We start from the raw sequence: 17,833 nt of genomic DNA, 5'->3' as shown, positions 1-17,833 counted from the left end.
ATCTTCCACAAGCAGAAAATAGCTGAATTCTGTTTGTCTTCAAAAGGAGGGAAGGTGTGAAAATGTGTGGTGTGAAGTTTGAGGATGGGGCGGGGGAATCAGTGGGCAATGCACTGCACTTTAAGGTCAATAAGGATGTACCAAATCTAACCTAGTTATGTTTTAGAATTTGAACTTTAATATGATTAGATAACCTGATTTTCCAGGTGTTTTAAAGGGTAATGCTACAGAAATAATAAGAGAAAATGTGGTCTAAACTAAATTTCAAAAATATAATAAAGTAAAGGAGTTGAATAATGAGGAATACATCTTGCAGTGTCTGCTGATTGGCAGACTTACGACAAACCTATAGATACTACACCCCCATTTCCATGATCTGATTGATCGCTTAATTAATTTGTACTTGTGCAGCACTTAATGGCAGTGTGTATATGCAACACCAAAGTTTTGATTGGTCCCCTTGGATGACAAGATCAGATTTCTGATTGGTCCCCTTGGAGGACAAGACACACCCAGCAGTTTGTCTGGAGTGTGTAATTAGATCCTGCCTGCTTGAGTAATCAATTACTTTGCAATGTGTAATTTGATCCATTCATTCTGACTGCTAGGCTCCAGACAGAGCTCACACTACTGCTTTCAGAGAACAGACAGGGCTCACCCTTGCGGGTTAGGACCTTCTACCACCATAGAATCCAAATGGATAGAGATAAAAGATAATAAAGGATCAATCACACTAATAGGCGTAGTCTACAGGCCACCTAATAGAAGGGAGGTGGAGGAAGAAATATGCATACAAATTAGGGAAATGAGTAAAAAACATAGAATAATAATCATGGGGGATTTCAACTACCCCAATACTGTATTAATTGGACAGAAGAGGTAGGTAAAAGGGATATGGGAATGGAGTTCCTACAATGTGTACAGGACTCCTTTCTAACCTAATATCGCTATTGAACCTAGTAATGGGGAATGAACTAGAGCAGATAAGAGAAGTAAAAGTAGAGGAATATTTAGGCAATAGTGACCATAATATAATACACTTTAAGATGATAATTGAGAAGGTCATAAGTATGATGAAAACCAGGCTAATAGATTGGAGAAAAGCTGATTTTGAAGGGCTGAGAATAGAAATTGAGAAAATAAAATGGGCAACAATATTGGCAAACAACGATGCAGACCAGCAATAGGAAACATTTAAAATGGTGTTCAACAGAGTGCAGGAACAATATATTCCACTAAAAGGAAAGAACAAACTAAACACTAATGAGACTCCATGGCTAACTAAAGCCATAAGGGAACAATTGAGGGTAAGGAAAGAGGTATACATTAAGTACATGGACAACAGGGGTATATGATGATAGAGAATACGAAGAGATTAGGAGAGAAGTCAAAAAAAACAATTAGGAAGGCAAAGAGGAACTATGAAATTAAATTATCAAGGAACATAAAACAAAATAGTAAAATATTTTACAGGCACATCAATAAAAAAAAAAGGTTGGGATGGGAATAGGGCCATTGGGGATAGACTGGATAATACACAGGTAACGATAGAGAGATGGCAGAAATATTAAATAATTATTTTGCTTCCATATTTACCAGGGAGATAGAACAGATGGACATGACACTGGATGATGAGATTAGTAATGAGATGAGTGCATTTAAAATATTTAAAAAAGGGGATATATTAAATAAACTAATTAAACTCTAAAGAGGATAAAACCCCTGGTCTGGATTGATTGCATCCACGCATTTTAAAAGAATCTAGTGAAGAGATAGCAGAGGCATTACTAAACATATTTAATAATTCGTTAGAAAAAGGTATAGTGCCAGAAAACTGGCGGATATCTAACATAATACCTATATTCAAGAAGGAGGATAGAACATGTCCAGGGAATTATAGACCAATCCGCTTAACATCGGTGGTAGGAAAAGTGCCCAAAGAGTGGTGAGAATGTGGAACTCGCTACCAAAGGGAGTGGTTGAAGCGAATAGTATAGATGCAGTTAAGGGAAGGCTAGACAAGCATATGAGGGAGAAGGAATAGAAGGTTATGTTGATAGATTTAGATGAGGAAAGACGGGAGGAGGTTCGAGTGGACCATAAACAGCGGCATGGACTAGTTTGGCCGAATGGCCTGTTTCTCTGCCGTATATCCTATGTAATCCTATCTAGATCTTCTCCCACCACCAGCCACACCCCATCCAGCCCGCAGCAAGTCCTTTGAGCCCGCCCAACAAGTTCCTGACCTCGCTCACCCCGCCCCACCACATTCCTGACCTCCTCCAACCGCTCCCCCCCCCCCACACAGTTCCTGATTACCCCCAAAAACAAATTCCTGACCCCCCCCTTCCACCAGAGTTCCTGACTCTGACCCCCCACCCCCCTTAACTCCATAGATGAGGCATTGTGTGTGAGTCACGATTTGGTAATGTGTTTATTGGGTATGAAGTGAATAGTGACAGTGTGATGACTTCCGGATTTCGTCCAATCCAATGATGTTACTTGCCGCACAAGTACCGCGCTTTCCGAGAAATCAACCAGGTCTAGGGGGAGGAGAGGGAGAGCGTGGTGCGGGTGTAAAGGGGATGAGAGTGGATTTAGAAGAATGTGATCCACGTCTGAAGGAAAGGGGAGAACGTGATCCACATTCCCATCTGGATCACATTGCCCGTCTCATTCTCCTCCCCCCTCTTTAGACATAGCATAAGAAATAGGAGCAGGGGTAAGCCATTCGGCCCTTTGAGCCTGCTCCACCATTCAATGAGATCATGGCTAATCTTCTGCCTCAATTCCATTCACCAGCCTTATCACCATATCCCTTGATGCCCTTACTAGTCAGAAATCTATCGACATCTGTTTTGAATATACACAATGACTGAGCCTCCACAGCCCTCTGGGGTAGAGAATTCCAAAGATTCACCACCCTCTGTGTGAAGAAACTTCTTCTCATCTCAGTCCTGAATGGCCTACCCTTTATCTTGAGGCTGTGGCCCCTGGTTCTAGACTCCCCAGCCAAGGGAAACATTCTCCCAGCACCCACCCTATCAAGCCCTGTAATAATTTTGTATGCTTCAATGAGACCTGATTCACGTACTTCCCCATTCCCACTGTTGTCGCCGTGCTCTCTCTTTCTCTCTTTTCCCCCCCCCCCCCCAACCGAGTTCCTGACCTCCCCCCATGATCTCCTGACCTCCTCTTTCCCCCCCCCGCCCTCCGAGCTCCCCTGCTCTCCCCATTCGATCCTCTTTATTGTGCCCCTGATCCTCTTTTTTTTCCCTTGGTCGTCTTTCCTCTCCGCAGGGCGGGCTTAACAAGGTCAATCGGGGAAATCCCTCTGGTTGGCCAGAACGTGATGGAGGAGGGACTTAGACCCAACAAGCAGCAGTCCTGCCTCCAGCATGTCTCCATTCACAAAATCCAGCCCTTTGTGTCTGTCTTCACGGAAGAAGACACAAAAAACTTCCCGGAAATAGTGAAGAACCAAGGGTCTAGCGAGAATGAGGAACTGAAAGAAATTAATGAGTAAAAAAAAGTACTGGAGAAATTAATGGGACTGAAAGCCGATAAATCTCCTGGGCCTGGAGGCCTACATCCTAGGGTTTTGAAAGAGGTGGCTATAGAGATAGTGGATGCATTGGTTGTCGTTTTCCAAAATTCCATAGATTCTAGAATGGTTCCTGCGGATTGGAAGGTAGCAAATGTAACCCCACTATTTAAGAAAGGAGGGAGAGAGAAAACGGGGAACTACAGACCAGTTAGCCTGACGTCAGTGGTAGGGAAAATACTAGAATCTATTAGTAAGGACGTGGTAACAGGGCACTTAGAAAATAATAATAGGATTGGGCAGAGTCAAGGAAGATGGTTGTGGTGGTTGAAGGTCAATCATCACAACCCCAGGACATCGCTGCAGGAGTTCCTCAGGGCCGTGTCCTAGGCCCAACCATGTTCAGTTGCTTCATCAATGACCTTCCCTCCAACATAAGGTCAGAAATGGGGATGTTCGCTGATGACTGCACAGTGTTCAGTGCCATTCACAACTTCTCAGATAATGAAGCATGCAACAAGACCTGGACGACGTTCAGGCTTGGGCTGATAAGTGGCAGGTAACATTCGCGCCACACACATGCCAGGCAATGACTATCTCCAACAAGCAAGAGTCTAACCACCGCCCCATGACATTCAACGGCATTACCATCGCCGAATCCCCCACCATCAACATATTGGGGGTCAGAGGCTAGGTATTCTGCGTTAAGTGTCTCACCTCCTGACTCCCCAAAGCCTTTCCACCATCTACAAGACACAAGTAAGGAGTGTGATGGAATACTCTCCACTTGCCTGGATGAGTGCAGCTCCAACAACACTCAAGAAGCTCGACACCATCCAGGACAAAGCAGCCTGCTTGATTGACACCCCATCCACCACCTTAAACATTCACTCCCTCCACCACCGGCGTACTGTGGCTGTAGTGTGTACCATCTGCAAGATGCACTGCAGCAACTTGCCAAGGCTTCTTCGGCAGCACCTCCCAAACCCACGACCTGTTCCACCTAGAAGGACAAGGGCAGCAGGCACATGGGAACACCACCACCTACAAGTTCCCTTCCAAGTCACACGCCATCCTGACTTAGAAGTATATTGCCGATTCTTCATCGTCGCTGGGCCAAAATCCTGGAACTCCCTACCTAACAGCACTGTGGGAGTACCTTCACCACACGGATCGCTGCGGTTCAAGGCAGCAGCTCACCACCACCTTCTCAAGGGCAATTAGGGATGGGCAATAAATGCTGGCCTTGCCAGCGACGCCCATATCCCATAAAAACAAATTTTTAAAAAATCAGCACGGATTTATGAAAGGGCAATAGTGTTTGACGAATCTGTTCAAGTTTTTTGAGGTTGTAACTAGCAGAATAGATAAGGGGGGACCAGTGGATGTGGTGTATTTGGATTTTCAGAAGGAATTCGATAAGGTGCCACACAAGAGGTTATTGAACAAAATTAGGGCTCATGGGATTGGGGGTAATATACTAGCATGGATTGAGGATTGGTTAATGGACAGAAAACAGAGAGTAGAATAAACGGGTCATTTTCGAGGCTGTAATTAGTGAGGTACCGCAAGGATCAGTGCTTGGGCCTCATCTATTCACAGTGATTTGGATGAGGGGACCAAATGTAGTACAAGAAACTTTGTACTATCCGGAGGTGAGCTATCCGGCAAACTGGAGCCACCGGCAGAAATCAGGTGCTGTTTTTTATTCTTGTTTGTTTGTTTTCTTTGCTTTTTTTTCCACAGTCAAGCAGTGCAAGGTCTGTAGCTATAGCAACAGCTTTAGCTACAGACCCTTGCAGCCACATACGAGTGTTTAGAAGCTGTGTGATTGTTGTCAGATACGGAGTCCGTATCTTTCAACATTAACTCTGGAGTGTACGGCACTTTTTAGGCAACGGCAGCAGCTCGGTCCCGTCGGTGCCGGATAGCACAAAGTTTCCTGTATATCCAAATTTGCTGATGATACAAAGCTGGGTAGGAATGTAAGTCGTGAGGAGGATACAAGGAGGCTTCATCAAGGGGATATAGATGGGCTAAGTGAGTGTCAAGAACATGGCAAATGGAATATAATGTGGAGAAACGTGAAGTTATCCACTTTGGTAGGGAAAAATAGAAAAGCAGAGTATTTTTTAAATGGTGAGAGATTGGGAAATGTTGGTATTCAGAGGGACCTGGGTGTCCTTGTACACAAATCATTGAAAGTTAACATGCAGGTACAGCAAGCAATTAGGAAAGCAAATGGTATGTTGGCTTTTATTACAAGAGGATTTGAGTATAAGAGAAAAGACGTCTTACTGCAATTATATAGGGCCCTGGTGAGACCACACCTGGAGTATTGTGTACAGTTTTGGTCTCCTTACCTAAGGAAGGTTATACTTGCCATAGAGAGAGTGCAACAAAGGTTCACCAGACTGGTTCCTGGGATGGGGGGATTGTCCTATAAGGACAGATTGAGTAGACTAGGCCTATATTCTCTAGAGTTTAGAAGAATGAGAGGTGATCTTATTGAAACATACACAATTCTTACAGGGCTTGACAGGGTAGATGCAGGGAGGATGTTTCCCCTGGCTGGGGAGTCTAGAACCAGCGGTCACAGTCTCCGAATAAGGGGTCGGCCATTTAGGACTGAGATGAGGAAAAATGTCTTCACTCAGAGGGTGGTGAATCTTTGGAATTCTCTACCCCAGAGGGCTGTGGAGGCTCAGTCGTTGAGTATATTCAAGACAGTGATCGATAGATTTTTGAATATTAAGGGAATCAAAGGATATGAGGATAGTGCAGGACAGTGGAGATGTGGTAGAAGATCAGCCATGGTCTTATTGAATGGCCAAATGGCCTGCTCCTATTTCTTATGTTCTTAACTGACATCAAAGTAATTGGCCTAGAATTCCCAGGGTCTGATTTACTGCCTTTAATACTGGAACTTCTTGGACTGCCCTCCAATTCATAGGAATGACTGTAGACCTCAGTGAGCTGTTTAAATGTATGAGCCAGCAGCTGACATGACATATATCTCCTATTTTATTTTGCATTTTGAAGTGTATGTCATCTGGTCTAACAACCCAATCAGCTTTAAGAGCCTTATTCCTAACCAAGACCACTTCTGAATTAATTTCCAAGGAGTCAATGTTGAGAGCACTTGTATCTGTCACCGCTGACAATTAGTCTTCATCTTCAATAGTGAAAACAGGTACCAAATCTTGGTACTTCAGCCATTTCTTGGTCCTCAGTCTTAACCTGCCCTGCTGAAAGTTGCTGAAGTTGGATTTCCACAGAGAACTGGCTGGATCAGTAGAGCTTACAGGCCACATTTGGCCTGCAGACTGTGTCTTGGAAACACCCCTGCCTTACACCATACAGATGGAACTGAATCACTCTGCTTTTATTTTTTGTTCAGAATTCCATTCAAGATGCAACTGCACAATTGAAAACTGAAATTGCAGAGCAAAACAAAATGCTGGTAAGTACATCTTAATTGGATTTTAATTTTGACCAAATCTTGACTTATTAATATCTAGTAGCTATATTTTGTAAGTGGATATGTGGTATATGATTGTAAGAAGTCTTCCAAGCAAGTCGTTAAGAACTTGAAGATTTTATGTATAAAAACAATAAATGCTATCAAGCTCACTTGTATGTGACATTGACTTGCCTTCAAAATTTCATACTTGTGTAAATTTTATTCTGCCTTTCAATTTCTGCTCCCTGTTGTGGAACGTCTTCATGTTTTTCAAGTGAAATGGAAATTCTTACCAATACCTGTAGGAGAAACTAAACAACCCCATTAAAGAACATGGGTCTGGAATTTGTGCTCGAGATGATGGCGAACTGGCAGCATTCGCCATCATTCTGCCTTTGAAACTGACCACCACTCCAGGATTTGGTGCATGCGTGGACGCATGCGGAAATCCCGAAGTTGTAATCAGTCATTGAAAGCTCCGAAACAGGCTGCACTGTGTCCCCCACCACAGAGCCGGCAATCTGTGTAATCAGCCAAATCATTGAAACTGACACAAACTTTGGCATCTCCGCAGTAAGTATGTTGTTAAATTCCCCACTAAAAGTTAGACCCAAAGGGATTAGGTGGAACTTGCCAGCATTATTACTGCTAAACAAATGTGAAGGGTCTGGAAAATTTATTTAAATTTTGTGCAGTGTGAAATTTGTTCATTTTAATAAAAATTAAGAAACTCCCCCAAATTTTTTTTAAGTTTGTACATCTTTATTTCAGGTTTGCCTTTTCCCCATTTGAGAGCCTCAATCTTTCTTTTGCTCTCTCTAACTTTTAAAAAAGTTAGAATTTTAAGAGCTTACTCACTTCCTTAATACAAAAGCATAATACTGTGGATGCTGGAAATCTGAAATAAAAACAGAAAATGCTGGAAATACTCAGCAGGTCAGGCAGCATCATTAGAGAGAGAAACAGAGTTAACGTTTCAGGTCAATGACCCTTCGTCAGAACTGATGAAGGGTCATCGACCTGAAACATTAACCCTGTTTCTCTCTCTACAGATGCTGCCTGACCACCTGAGTGTTTCCAGCATTTTCTGTCTTTACTCACTTCCTTGTTTGCTGTCTGAGAGAATTCTGCGTTTTGATTGGCTGCTTAAACAGCCTGTTGACGTCACAGCGGTTCACACAGGGGGATCCCCACTACAGTTCGCAGATTTGAATTGAAGATCAGAAAGCCCAAAGTTCTCCACACGGATCGCGAGATCCTTGTGCAAAGCGTACTTCGGGGCCAGCAATGAACACCTTCGCTTTGCTGCTGACCGCAAATTCTGGGCCATGGTAACGTCATCTGCCAGTTTACTGTGATGTGCAGAGGTGTGGTTTTGTTTGTAGCTTGGTTAGAATTACTCATGTACAAGAAAGATAAACAAATGAGTAGATTTGACTACTTCTTAAATTCGCCTGTATATAAGCAGGTGGAGGTCATTATAGCTTTGTGTAACAGACCTACATAAGATAATTATCTTCCTTATCCTTGCATTTGATTTGAGTTTTTTTTTAATTGCGAGGAGAAAATTGGTTCCTTTCGTTTAAAATGCCTTATGTCATTGCAGTGGACATCACTGAGTATTAACCTGAGTGGCAGCAAAGGGAGCAGGTGGATAAGCAGAGAATGGCAGTGAGATGCTTCTTTACAATGCCCTTTCCAAACTCTGAATTATTGCAGCATTAGCCAAGTATTGGTTGATAGTTTGAAAGGATTTGCAGATCTAATTTTTTTTCCTAATCTAGTTTTATTTAATAATAGGGCCAGATAAAATTGGACATGGCCAATGCAAAGGAAAGCCAAGCAAAGCTCAAACCTCTGATTGTGGAATGCCCAGAACAACTGAAGAGTGAAATACAGGCAATGAGGGAGGCAGCAGAAAAGAAGAAAGAAGCCATGGTAAGATCCTGCTCACACCCTCCTTTCTCCTAAAGTTGTGAACTCATGCTTGTATACGACCTCCTGGTGCTGGCAGCTGTTTGGTAACTTGTCTAAGGTTCCGGTCTTAAGATGTAAATTTGACAGTAAGCTATTTGAGGCATTGCATTTTACTGTACACCAATTCTGTCCTTGTCTGGCATTCATGCTTGCAACTTTTCAGTGTAGGGGTTGCTGGTTAAGAGTCAGATAGGGTTCCAGGCTGATGAAACCTTTATTCACCCTGAGGATATATTTCAGACTGCTTAGTAATGATGTTTTTCCATTCTAATTTTATGTTAAAAATTGTCAAGAAGTGAATTGCTTTTCTGCAAAAGGCCAGTGCCATACAAATGTTGCTCAAAGTATTGAGGACAGCTTTCTGGACCATTCATTGTAGCTGATCCAGCACCACATGATTCAATTGCCCTTTGTACCATGTACTCACTACCCTTACTTTGAACTTTTTCTAAATGTGATGATTAGAACTGATTGTAGTATTCTGTGCAATCTCACCAATAATCTTGAAAAGGATCAAATTGCTTCCCTGCTGTTATAATCTCTGCTTCTGGCTTACACATTGAATTTGATTTGCAAGCATCAACATTCTTCGAGCTCGGCACGATGCTGAGCTCTTCTTCCTTCGCTTCCGTGCCCACTTCTTTGGCCAGGAGAGGACCCTTTCTCCTATCTTCAGCATTCCCGTTCCAACTAGACCCCTCCCTCTGGCCTCTTACCCTCTCTTGATCTTTTCATTTGGAACTGCCAGCGTGACATTGGCCATCTCAATTTCTCTACTCCCCTCACTCACGCTAACCTACCTCCCTCTGAACTTGCAGCATTCCGTTCTCTCAGGTGCAATCCTGACATTGTCATTAATCCTGTTGACAAGGGCAGCACTGTTGTTGTTTGGCAAAAAGACCTCTCTACCTTGCGGAGGCTGAACACCAACTCTCTGACACCTCCTCCTACCTTCCCCTGGACAAAGACCCACCACCAACCATCAAGCCATTGTTTCCCAGACCATCACTGACCTCATCTCCTCCGGAGATCTCCCCTGCCCCCCCCCCCATGGCCTCCAACCTCGTAGTCCTCCAACCCCGCGCATCCCACTTCTACTTCCTCCCCAGATCAACAAACAGGACTGCCCCAGTAGACCCATCATTTCAGCCTGTTCTTGCCCCATGGAACTTATTTCTTCCTATCTTGACTCTTTTTTCTCCCCTTGTCCAGTCTCTTCCAATCTACATCCACAACTCTTCCTACACCCTTCACTGTAACAGTTTCCTGGCCCTAACCGTCTCTTTCACCATGGATGTTTAGTGGTCCTTGGATCTAGGATAATGCATGCTTAGGATATGCATTGAAATGTTATGATGTAGGTAAACAGTGGTACATTTGGTCTCCGACCACTATCTTTTAAAGCCACAGGACTTGTGCCAGTTTGTTTTTCCCTGGCTAAAAGAGTTGTTTCCTTATTCTTCATGTCGTAGCTTTGCTGTTGAATTGGGTCAAAGCTTAAAGGATTAGGTTACATTAGATAGTCACTGTAGTATCTGCGGTTTGCAAGTGTATTTTGTCTCAAATTAGGCCTGTTTGTGTTTTCTCTTTTTAATCGTAGAATCAGGGCTTTGGCAGTGATTAGCTAGCAAATTTCTAGAATGAACAGCAGCAAAAATAGTACTGTCCCTTATTAGCAAAGAAAAGTAAAATTGAATTACAGCTACTCTGTTTACAGACTCGTCTGCAAATTGGCTTCCTAGACCGAATGGTAACATCACTGATCAACCAATATTCTTGGTGTCCATTTAAAAAAAATACAAATAAGGGGTCTGAGGCACCAAATTGAAATGTAATAGTGTTTATCCTGAGCAGAACTGTTGTTTGATACATCAGCAATGACCAATGCAGTGTATTGCTGAGTGCCCCTGCAGTTAGTGCGGCATGTTAGTGCCAACTTCTGCGAATTATTTTAAATACTGTGCACAATGTAATAGCCCATTCATGATCACTGAGGCCCACTCTGAATTGTGTGCTGCCCAACTCTGTATCCCTAACGTCCTGGTTGGGGATTGTTGGGGTAGAGAAAGTGCTGCAGCTTGGCATCACCAGCCCTCGGTCCTAAACAGCGGCAGCAACTACTTGGCGAGGGCTGTGCCAGCTGGTGTGCGTATCACATAGAAGTAGCTGACAGAGATAACTTGGCCCATTGTAATTCAGTTTTGTGTGTATTTAATAGCAAAAGAAAAATGAGAGAACATTGGAACTTCAGGACAAGTTGGCACGTTTTACCAATTTCCAAAACAAAGAACTAGAAACTTACTGCAGTTTATTGCAACAATCCCAGGCTGGCTCTGACCATATAAGCAGCATGAACACTGAGGTATGTGAATTCCACTGTGTTTAACAAAGGATATATACAGGAAACTCTGGTATCCGGGACCGGCGTGTTGCCGGTTGATCAAAAATTCCAGATGACGGAGAGGGTTATCTACCGAGGCTATTTTTAACAAAGAAAAATAAAAAAATCAAGAAATGTGCAGTGTACAGTAATTGGGTACTCACCTACAGAATGTTATGTTAAATGGATGGTGGAAGATGCTTGATTAAGTACAGTACTGCCAGTTGAGGGTAATGCAATGCAATGACTACCAGCAGCGTGGGAGACACACAGTACCCCTGTAAAATGGCGGATCAGAAGAGACTACTGGCAGCGTGGGAGAGTCAAACTCCTGTTACAGGGGTATTGAGGTGCTCCGACTTCCGACAGCGCCAAGAAGCCGAGTAGTGGCAGTTTGGAGAACTACCCCACTGACTAACTCGGCCACCGCGGGAAACTCGGACTCGGCAACATTGCCGGTTATTGAGATACTGTTTTCGGAGTGAGAATTTTGCCGGTTAATAGAGAATTCCGGATATTTAGGTGCCATTTAAACGAGAGTTTCCTGTACTATATCAGAATTTGCTAAGCTTTTGCTAACTCCTTAAAAATTGTTTTAAAATTATTGTATTGAAATTGTGTGTCAAAAACGTGCTGGTGAGCCTCTGGATCGGCACCCTCTCTCCTGCGTAAGGTTGATGGAGAACTTGGATTTGGCTGATTGTAGAGGATAGTTTGAGAGACAAACATACAAGCCTTAAGTATATTTAATTATATGCACAGTTCTGGTCTCCATTTTATAAAAAAAATATAGAGGCACTGGAGTAGGTGCAAAATAGATTTACATGGATGATACCAGAATTGAGAGGTTATACCTATCAGAAAAGACAGGGGCTCGTTTCTCTAGAAAAGAGAAGACTGAGGGGTAATCTAATCGAGGTCTTTAAAATTATGAAGAGGTTCGATAGGTTAGATGTAGAGAAGATGTTTCCACTTGTGGGGGAGTTAAAAACTAAATAAATATAAGAAAATCACTAATAAATCCAATAGGGGATTCAGGAGAAATGTCTTTACTCAGAGAATGGTAAGAATGTGGAACTTGCTACCACAAGGTGCAGTTGAGGGAAATAGCACAGCGAGATAAGTACATACGGCGAAAGAAATGGAAGGTTATGCTGTTGGGGTTAGATGAAGAGGGGTGGGAGGAGGCTCGAGTGGAGCATAAACTAGTGGACTAGTTGGGCCGAATGGCCTGTTTCTGTGCTGTAAATTATATACTAAATTTCATTGTTAGTATATAAGGTGGTGGATTTCAAAATCTGGTTGCTGAAATCAGAGGGAAGGGGGAGTTTGGTTGGTTTTGTGTTGGTTCGTTGATTGTAATGAGTAATGGTAGCTTTTCCTACCTGTTCGATATTTGACCAAATCAGCATGGTCAACTAGACAAGTAATGGTCATATAAGCCAATCAGAAAAGTGTGTATTCAATTTTGGGTGTTATTTTACATATGCCTTTGGTGTGACCTGTGCTATGTACAAGACCTTGTTACACACAGTAGATAGATAAATTTGAAAGATTTTCCCCCAGTAATTGTTTCCTCTTATCAGATTGCAGGATGACCAAAACCTTCAGTTTTACTAGTAAAAGAAAATAACTGCTGGATGATGAATTCCAAAAGCTTCTCTCCCTTACAGGGAATTCACTGCACCCTCTAATATTGGTCCATTCCTAATGCTAGCGGGTTTTATTCTGCACCTCAAATCTTACCCACTAGTTTTCTAATTGCATAGAAATACATAGATGTTGCAACACAGAAACTGGCCATTTAGGCCAACTGGTCTGTGTTGTTGTTTACTCTCCACGTGAGTTCTGATCACATTTACCCACCCTGTACCCATATCCCTTCAACCCCTTTTCCTGCACCTATCAAATCTAATATTGACAGTTTCTGCCTCAACTCTGGAAGTGAATTCCACAGCCTGACAACTCTGAAGATGTTTCTCCTACCATCTGTTCCAAATTTCTTGCATTTATTCTTGTATCGATGGCCTCTCGTTCTTGACCCCATAAATACTGGAAACAGTCAGCTTTTAGCTATCCTGTCCCATCCTTTCATAATTTTAAACATTTCTATCATACTGCCCCATAATCTGCATTGTTCTAATGAAAAAATCCCCAATTGTTCAGGTCTTCATATTTGTGTTTCCTCAAAGCAGACAGCGTCCTCGTGAATCTGTGTTGTACCCGCTCTAAATCCTCAATATCCTTCCTATACTGTGAAGCCCAATATTGGCCACAGTACTCTAACTGAGATCTTATTAAACTTTTATACAGTTGAACTAGAGCTGCCCTTGTGAGGGCACTCTTGTAGGTTGCAGGGAGAATGTGTCAAGTAATACCATTAGTGCTTTCAAGGGCCAGGCTATTATTTGATTCCTCTGCTTCTAGAATAAGATATGTTCATGGTAAATGAAGAACGAGGATGACTTATTGAATGTGAAAGATAATTTTTTAATATACTTTTAGAACTTGTTACAATCAACATCAACCAAATAGCTGTTAGATATTGTGTATTTATCTCTCCAAAGTGATACCATCTGACACATGCAAGAATATATTTTTCCCTTGACCTTTCTACAGATTTGGAATGAAGAAAATGAGCTAGAGAGAAAGAAAATGGAGCTGAAAAACATGCAGACAGAAGAGACTCGGCTGAAAAGGATTCTCTGCTCAAAGCTTGAAAAACAGGATAAGCTGCAGATGCAGAGGCATAAGAAGAAGGAAGCTAGGGAGCATTATCTTGATTCAGTAACCACGTATGTAAACTTAGCTACTGACTGTTTTAGTTTTTGCTTTGGGACAAGAGATAATACTGGATCACATCTTTCAGAATCCATAATTGCAACTGGTTGAAGAATGGTCTAAGCACAGTGCTCAGAATTAAGTATGCTCTATTAATCTGTATAGGGATTATCAGAACTGAAAACTGCTGTGGATTCTGTTTTTTGCCTTTTTAGTCTTCTACTTGTGTTTGTCTATCAGTTTTTGCCCTACCTCTCTCTCACACCTTCCCCCCCCCCCCCAAAGTGTTGGCATCGATTGCTTGTCTTTTTTATACAAATATTCTTCTGCATGTCTGTATATGTTTTTATAATTTCTTGTCAACATACAGATGGAAGAATTCTTGGGTCTAGGCACAAATGGAATGTGTAATTCAGATCTCCTCTATTAGCAGTTTAATATAAAATAAGTTTAAAAAAATAACTATACTGTAGCTATATCTTGGGATCTCTTTTCAAAAAAGCCCATGCAGTAAACCAGAGAACCTGCCCAGAGTTGTTGAATGTAATGTGCTGAGTTGTGAGCCCTGTTAATTGTTTCAGATGATTGCAATTTATCTGAATTCTTGTGTGACCATCCATTATGACTTGAAGTGCCATACTATTGATTGGGGACAGCTTTTGTTTCTGAAACAGCACCATTTTCCTTAGGCTTTGTGGTAATATGTTCTAGAGTAACGTTTTGTTTATTCCTAAGAAGAAATGTGCTGTTGAATTCGGGCTGCCAGCTTTAATCTTGTAAACAAACTCTGGGCCATTCAGGAATGCTTGCCTATTTGTTTTGTTTTAAATTTATATTGCAACACACAATTCAAAAGTATATCAAATTTATTTTTTATTTTTTTTAATAGTGAGTGTGATCAGTTTAAGCTTCGAAGGCAGGAAGTAACTGATCAGATTGCTCAAATAAACAGTGAGCGTCAACATATTCTGACAAAAACCCAGATGTTGCAAGAGAGCTGTGAGAAAGATGTGTCTGAATGTCAGGTATGTAATAGCAATATGAAGAAGAGTCTGTAATACGTAACTAAATGGCTAGGTTTTCTTAAGCTTGCATTACTTTGGATGTTTAACAATCTGAAGACCAGCAGTAATTTACATTAACAAGTCATTGGCTGATCTGAGTACCTCCCTAATCAAAAATTGCAACTGGCCACTTGCGAGCAAATATTATACAGTGCAGGAGGGAAGTGTAACCAACAACAACTTGTATTTATATAGCATCTTTAATGTAGTAAAACGTCCCAAGGCGCTGCACAGGAGTATTTTAAGACAAAAAATTTGACACTGATCCACATAAGGATAAATTAGGGCAGGTGCCCAAAAGCTTGGCCAAAGAGTTAGGTTTTAAGGAGCGTCTTAAAGGAGGAAAGAGAGGTAGTGAGGCGGATAGGTTTAGGCAGGGAATTCCAGAATTTAGGGCCTAGGCGACAGAAGGCACGGCCACCAAAGGTTGAGCGATTATAATCAGGGATCCTCAAGCGGGTAGAATTATAGGAGCGCAGATATCTCGGGCGGGGGGCTGCTGCGGGGGTTGTGGGGCTGAAGGAGATTACAGAAATAGGAAGGGGCGAGGCCATGGAGGGATTTGAAAACAAGGATGAGAATTTTGAAATCGAGGCACTGCTTAACCGGGAGCCAATGTAGGTCAGCAAGCACAGGGGTGATGGGCGAATGGGACTTGGTGCGAGTTAGGACGCGGGCAGCCGAGTTTTGGATGACCTTGAGTTTAGGTAGGGTGGAATGTGGGAGGCCAGCCAGGTGTGCGTTGGAATAGTCAAATCTAGAGGTAACAAAAGCATGGATGAAGGTTTCAGCAGCGGATGAGCTGAGGCAAGAGCAGATGAGCTGAGCCAAGGACGGAGACGGGCGATGTTACGGAGGTGGAAGTAGGCGGTCTTTGTTATGCTGCAGATGTGTGGTCGGAAGCTTATTTCCGGGTCATGTGGAATATAGTTTAATTTGAAGAATGATCCTTGCTATGTGTACCATGACCTAGATCGAGCTGTTTGAGTATTTTGGTAAATGAAACTTGTTAGCAAGCCTTTCAGCACTGCAAAAAGTAAACTCTCAAAACTCCCTTTGCCCCAGGATTTAGCTTTTTAAATATAGCTGGACTGGTCTAGTATCACAGTAAAGCCAATTGCTAAACCAATGTTAAAATTGAGGCCTTTCCTATGACTAAGCTAATAAACTTGCTACTGCAATCATCACTTTTAATGGAAATGAGATGCTCCTATTTAATGTTTTTATTTTGAAACCAGAGCTCTAAAATTGAGGCTTTATTTCAATTTTATTCATGTAGATGAGAGAGTGCAGTCATTGTAGACCAGCAGACAGATTGTAGTGCTATACAGAGTTTTTACTGGCCTCATCAAGATGACCTTCCAGCACTGGCCACTTGGAAGATACCGATAGCATTAGTGGGTTAGAATGTACCTTGTACTTGTTGGCTAGTGCAATTAAATGAGTCGAAGAATATTCAGAAGGGGAAGGTGAGGATGCACATTACTTGGATTAAAGTTTTGAGCTCTGTTCTTGATTTACCTAACAGAATCTGTATGCCAACTTGCTGACTCATCTGGAACAATATCATGAACGGTTGGCCACAGTGACGCAGAAGGCTACCTCTGAGGGACGTGAGCAAATGGCAGAGCTAGAGAGAGCCATGAATGAAAGAATTTAAAGCCCAGTCTGTATTCATTTCAAATCTTTGTACAACTCTGATTTTATTTGTTAACCTTTTTAAGTCTGCTGTCTCTTCAGTTTAACCTTAACAAATGACAAATAAAATTATTCTTGAGCAGATGTTTCAAATGGTTGAGTTTAGGCTAGCATATTTGTCACTCTTTGAACTATCTTGTATATAGCATGCTTAAAAATATCCAAACTGAGTAAAGCATAATTCCCTACAGTGCAAAATGAAATTTGCATTTTAATGTTTTTCTATGCATTTTTATAATGTGTGACCTTTGCTGATGTATAACTTTGGAATAAATGTAAAAATAAAATGTACTCAGGTTAACGAGGACTGTCACAGTTAATATGCTAATGCTGTAGATAGTATTTGAAGGATTATATTTTATTGAAAGTAAAACCATGCTTATCCAGGAAGCTTCACTGCTATTTGTCTCCTTAACTGCTACTCTTGAGAACTGTTTCATTCTCATTCACTTTCATACTCCTGCAGTAATGTTAAATGGTTAGAGGAATGCACCTTTTAAATTCAAAAACAGCCAAATGTGGCGTTCTGGTGGATTACATTATTTGCAAGTAACTGGGGAGAGGAGGGAGATGCAACATAAATCAGTGTTTGAACTAGCCTTTCCATGAAGCGTTTACATAGAAGCTGCAGCACATAAACAGACTATTCTGCCCAACTGGTCTATGCCGCTGTTTATACACTAAACTAGCCTCCGCCCTCTCTAATTACATTTTCCCACCCTGAACTTGCTATCCGCTTCAACCATTTCATGTGGCAGCGAGTTTCACATTCTCATACTCTGCAGAAAGAAATTACTCCTAAATTCTTTATTTGATCTGTTAATGGCTATTTTAATTTATGCCCCCTTGTTCTGGACTCACCCACAAGTGGAAACAGTTTCTCCACATCAACCTCTTCATAATTTTAAAGACCTCTTTTGAGGGTC

General features: G+C 41.9%; 1 protein-coding gene across 5 annotated transcripts in view; it reads left to right on the top strand.

The window, feature by feature from the left end:
• Positions 1-17,297, top strand: part of LOC147121778 (kinetochore protein Nuf2-B-like) — a 65,624-nt gene extending 48,327 nt beyond the window's left edge. For all 5 annotated transcript variants that reach the window (XM_085982272.1, XM_085982275.1, XM_085982274.1 and 2 more), the window contains 6 exons: positions 6,945-7,007; positions 8,808-8,945; positions 11,203-11,346; positions 13,984-14,159; positions 15,035-15,170; positions 16,738-17,297. In XM_085982272.1, coding sequence (XP_085838398.1) covers positions 6,945-7,007; positions 8,808-8,945; positions 11,203-11,346; positions 13,984-14,159; positions 15,035-15,170; positions 16,738-16,869 — 789 coding nt within the window. In that variant the 3' untranslated portion in view covers positions 16,870-17,297. The remainder of the gene's footprint in view (positions 1-6,944; positions 7,008-8,807; positions 8,946-11,202; positions 11,347-13,983; positions 14,160-15,034; positions 15,171-16,737) is intronic.
• The last annotated feature ends 536 nt before the right edge of the window (positions 17,298-17,833 follow it).

This window comes from Somniosus microcephalus, chromosome 3, assembly GCF_052327205.1.
Source record: "Somniosus microcephalus isolate GS21.2 chromosome 3, FLI_Smic_1.0, whole genome shotgun sequence".
NCBI classification, from domain to species: Eukaryota; Metazoa; Chordata; class Chondrichthyes; order Squaliformes; family Somniosidae; genus Somniosus; species Somniosus microcephalus.
Note: the sequence above shows the minus strand (reverse complement) of the source record. Positions and strands in the feature narration are given on the sequence as shown.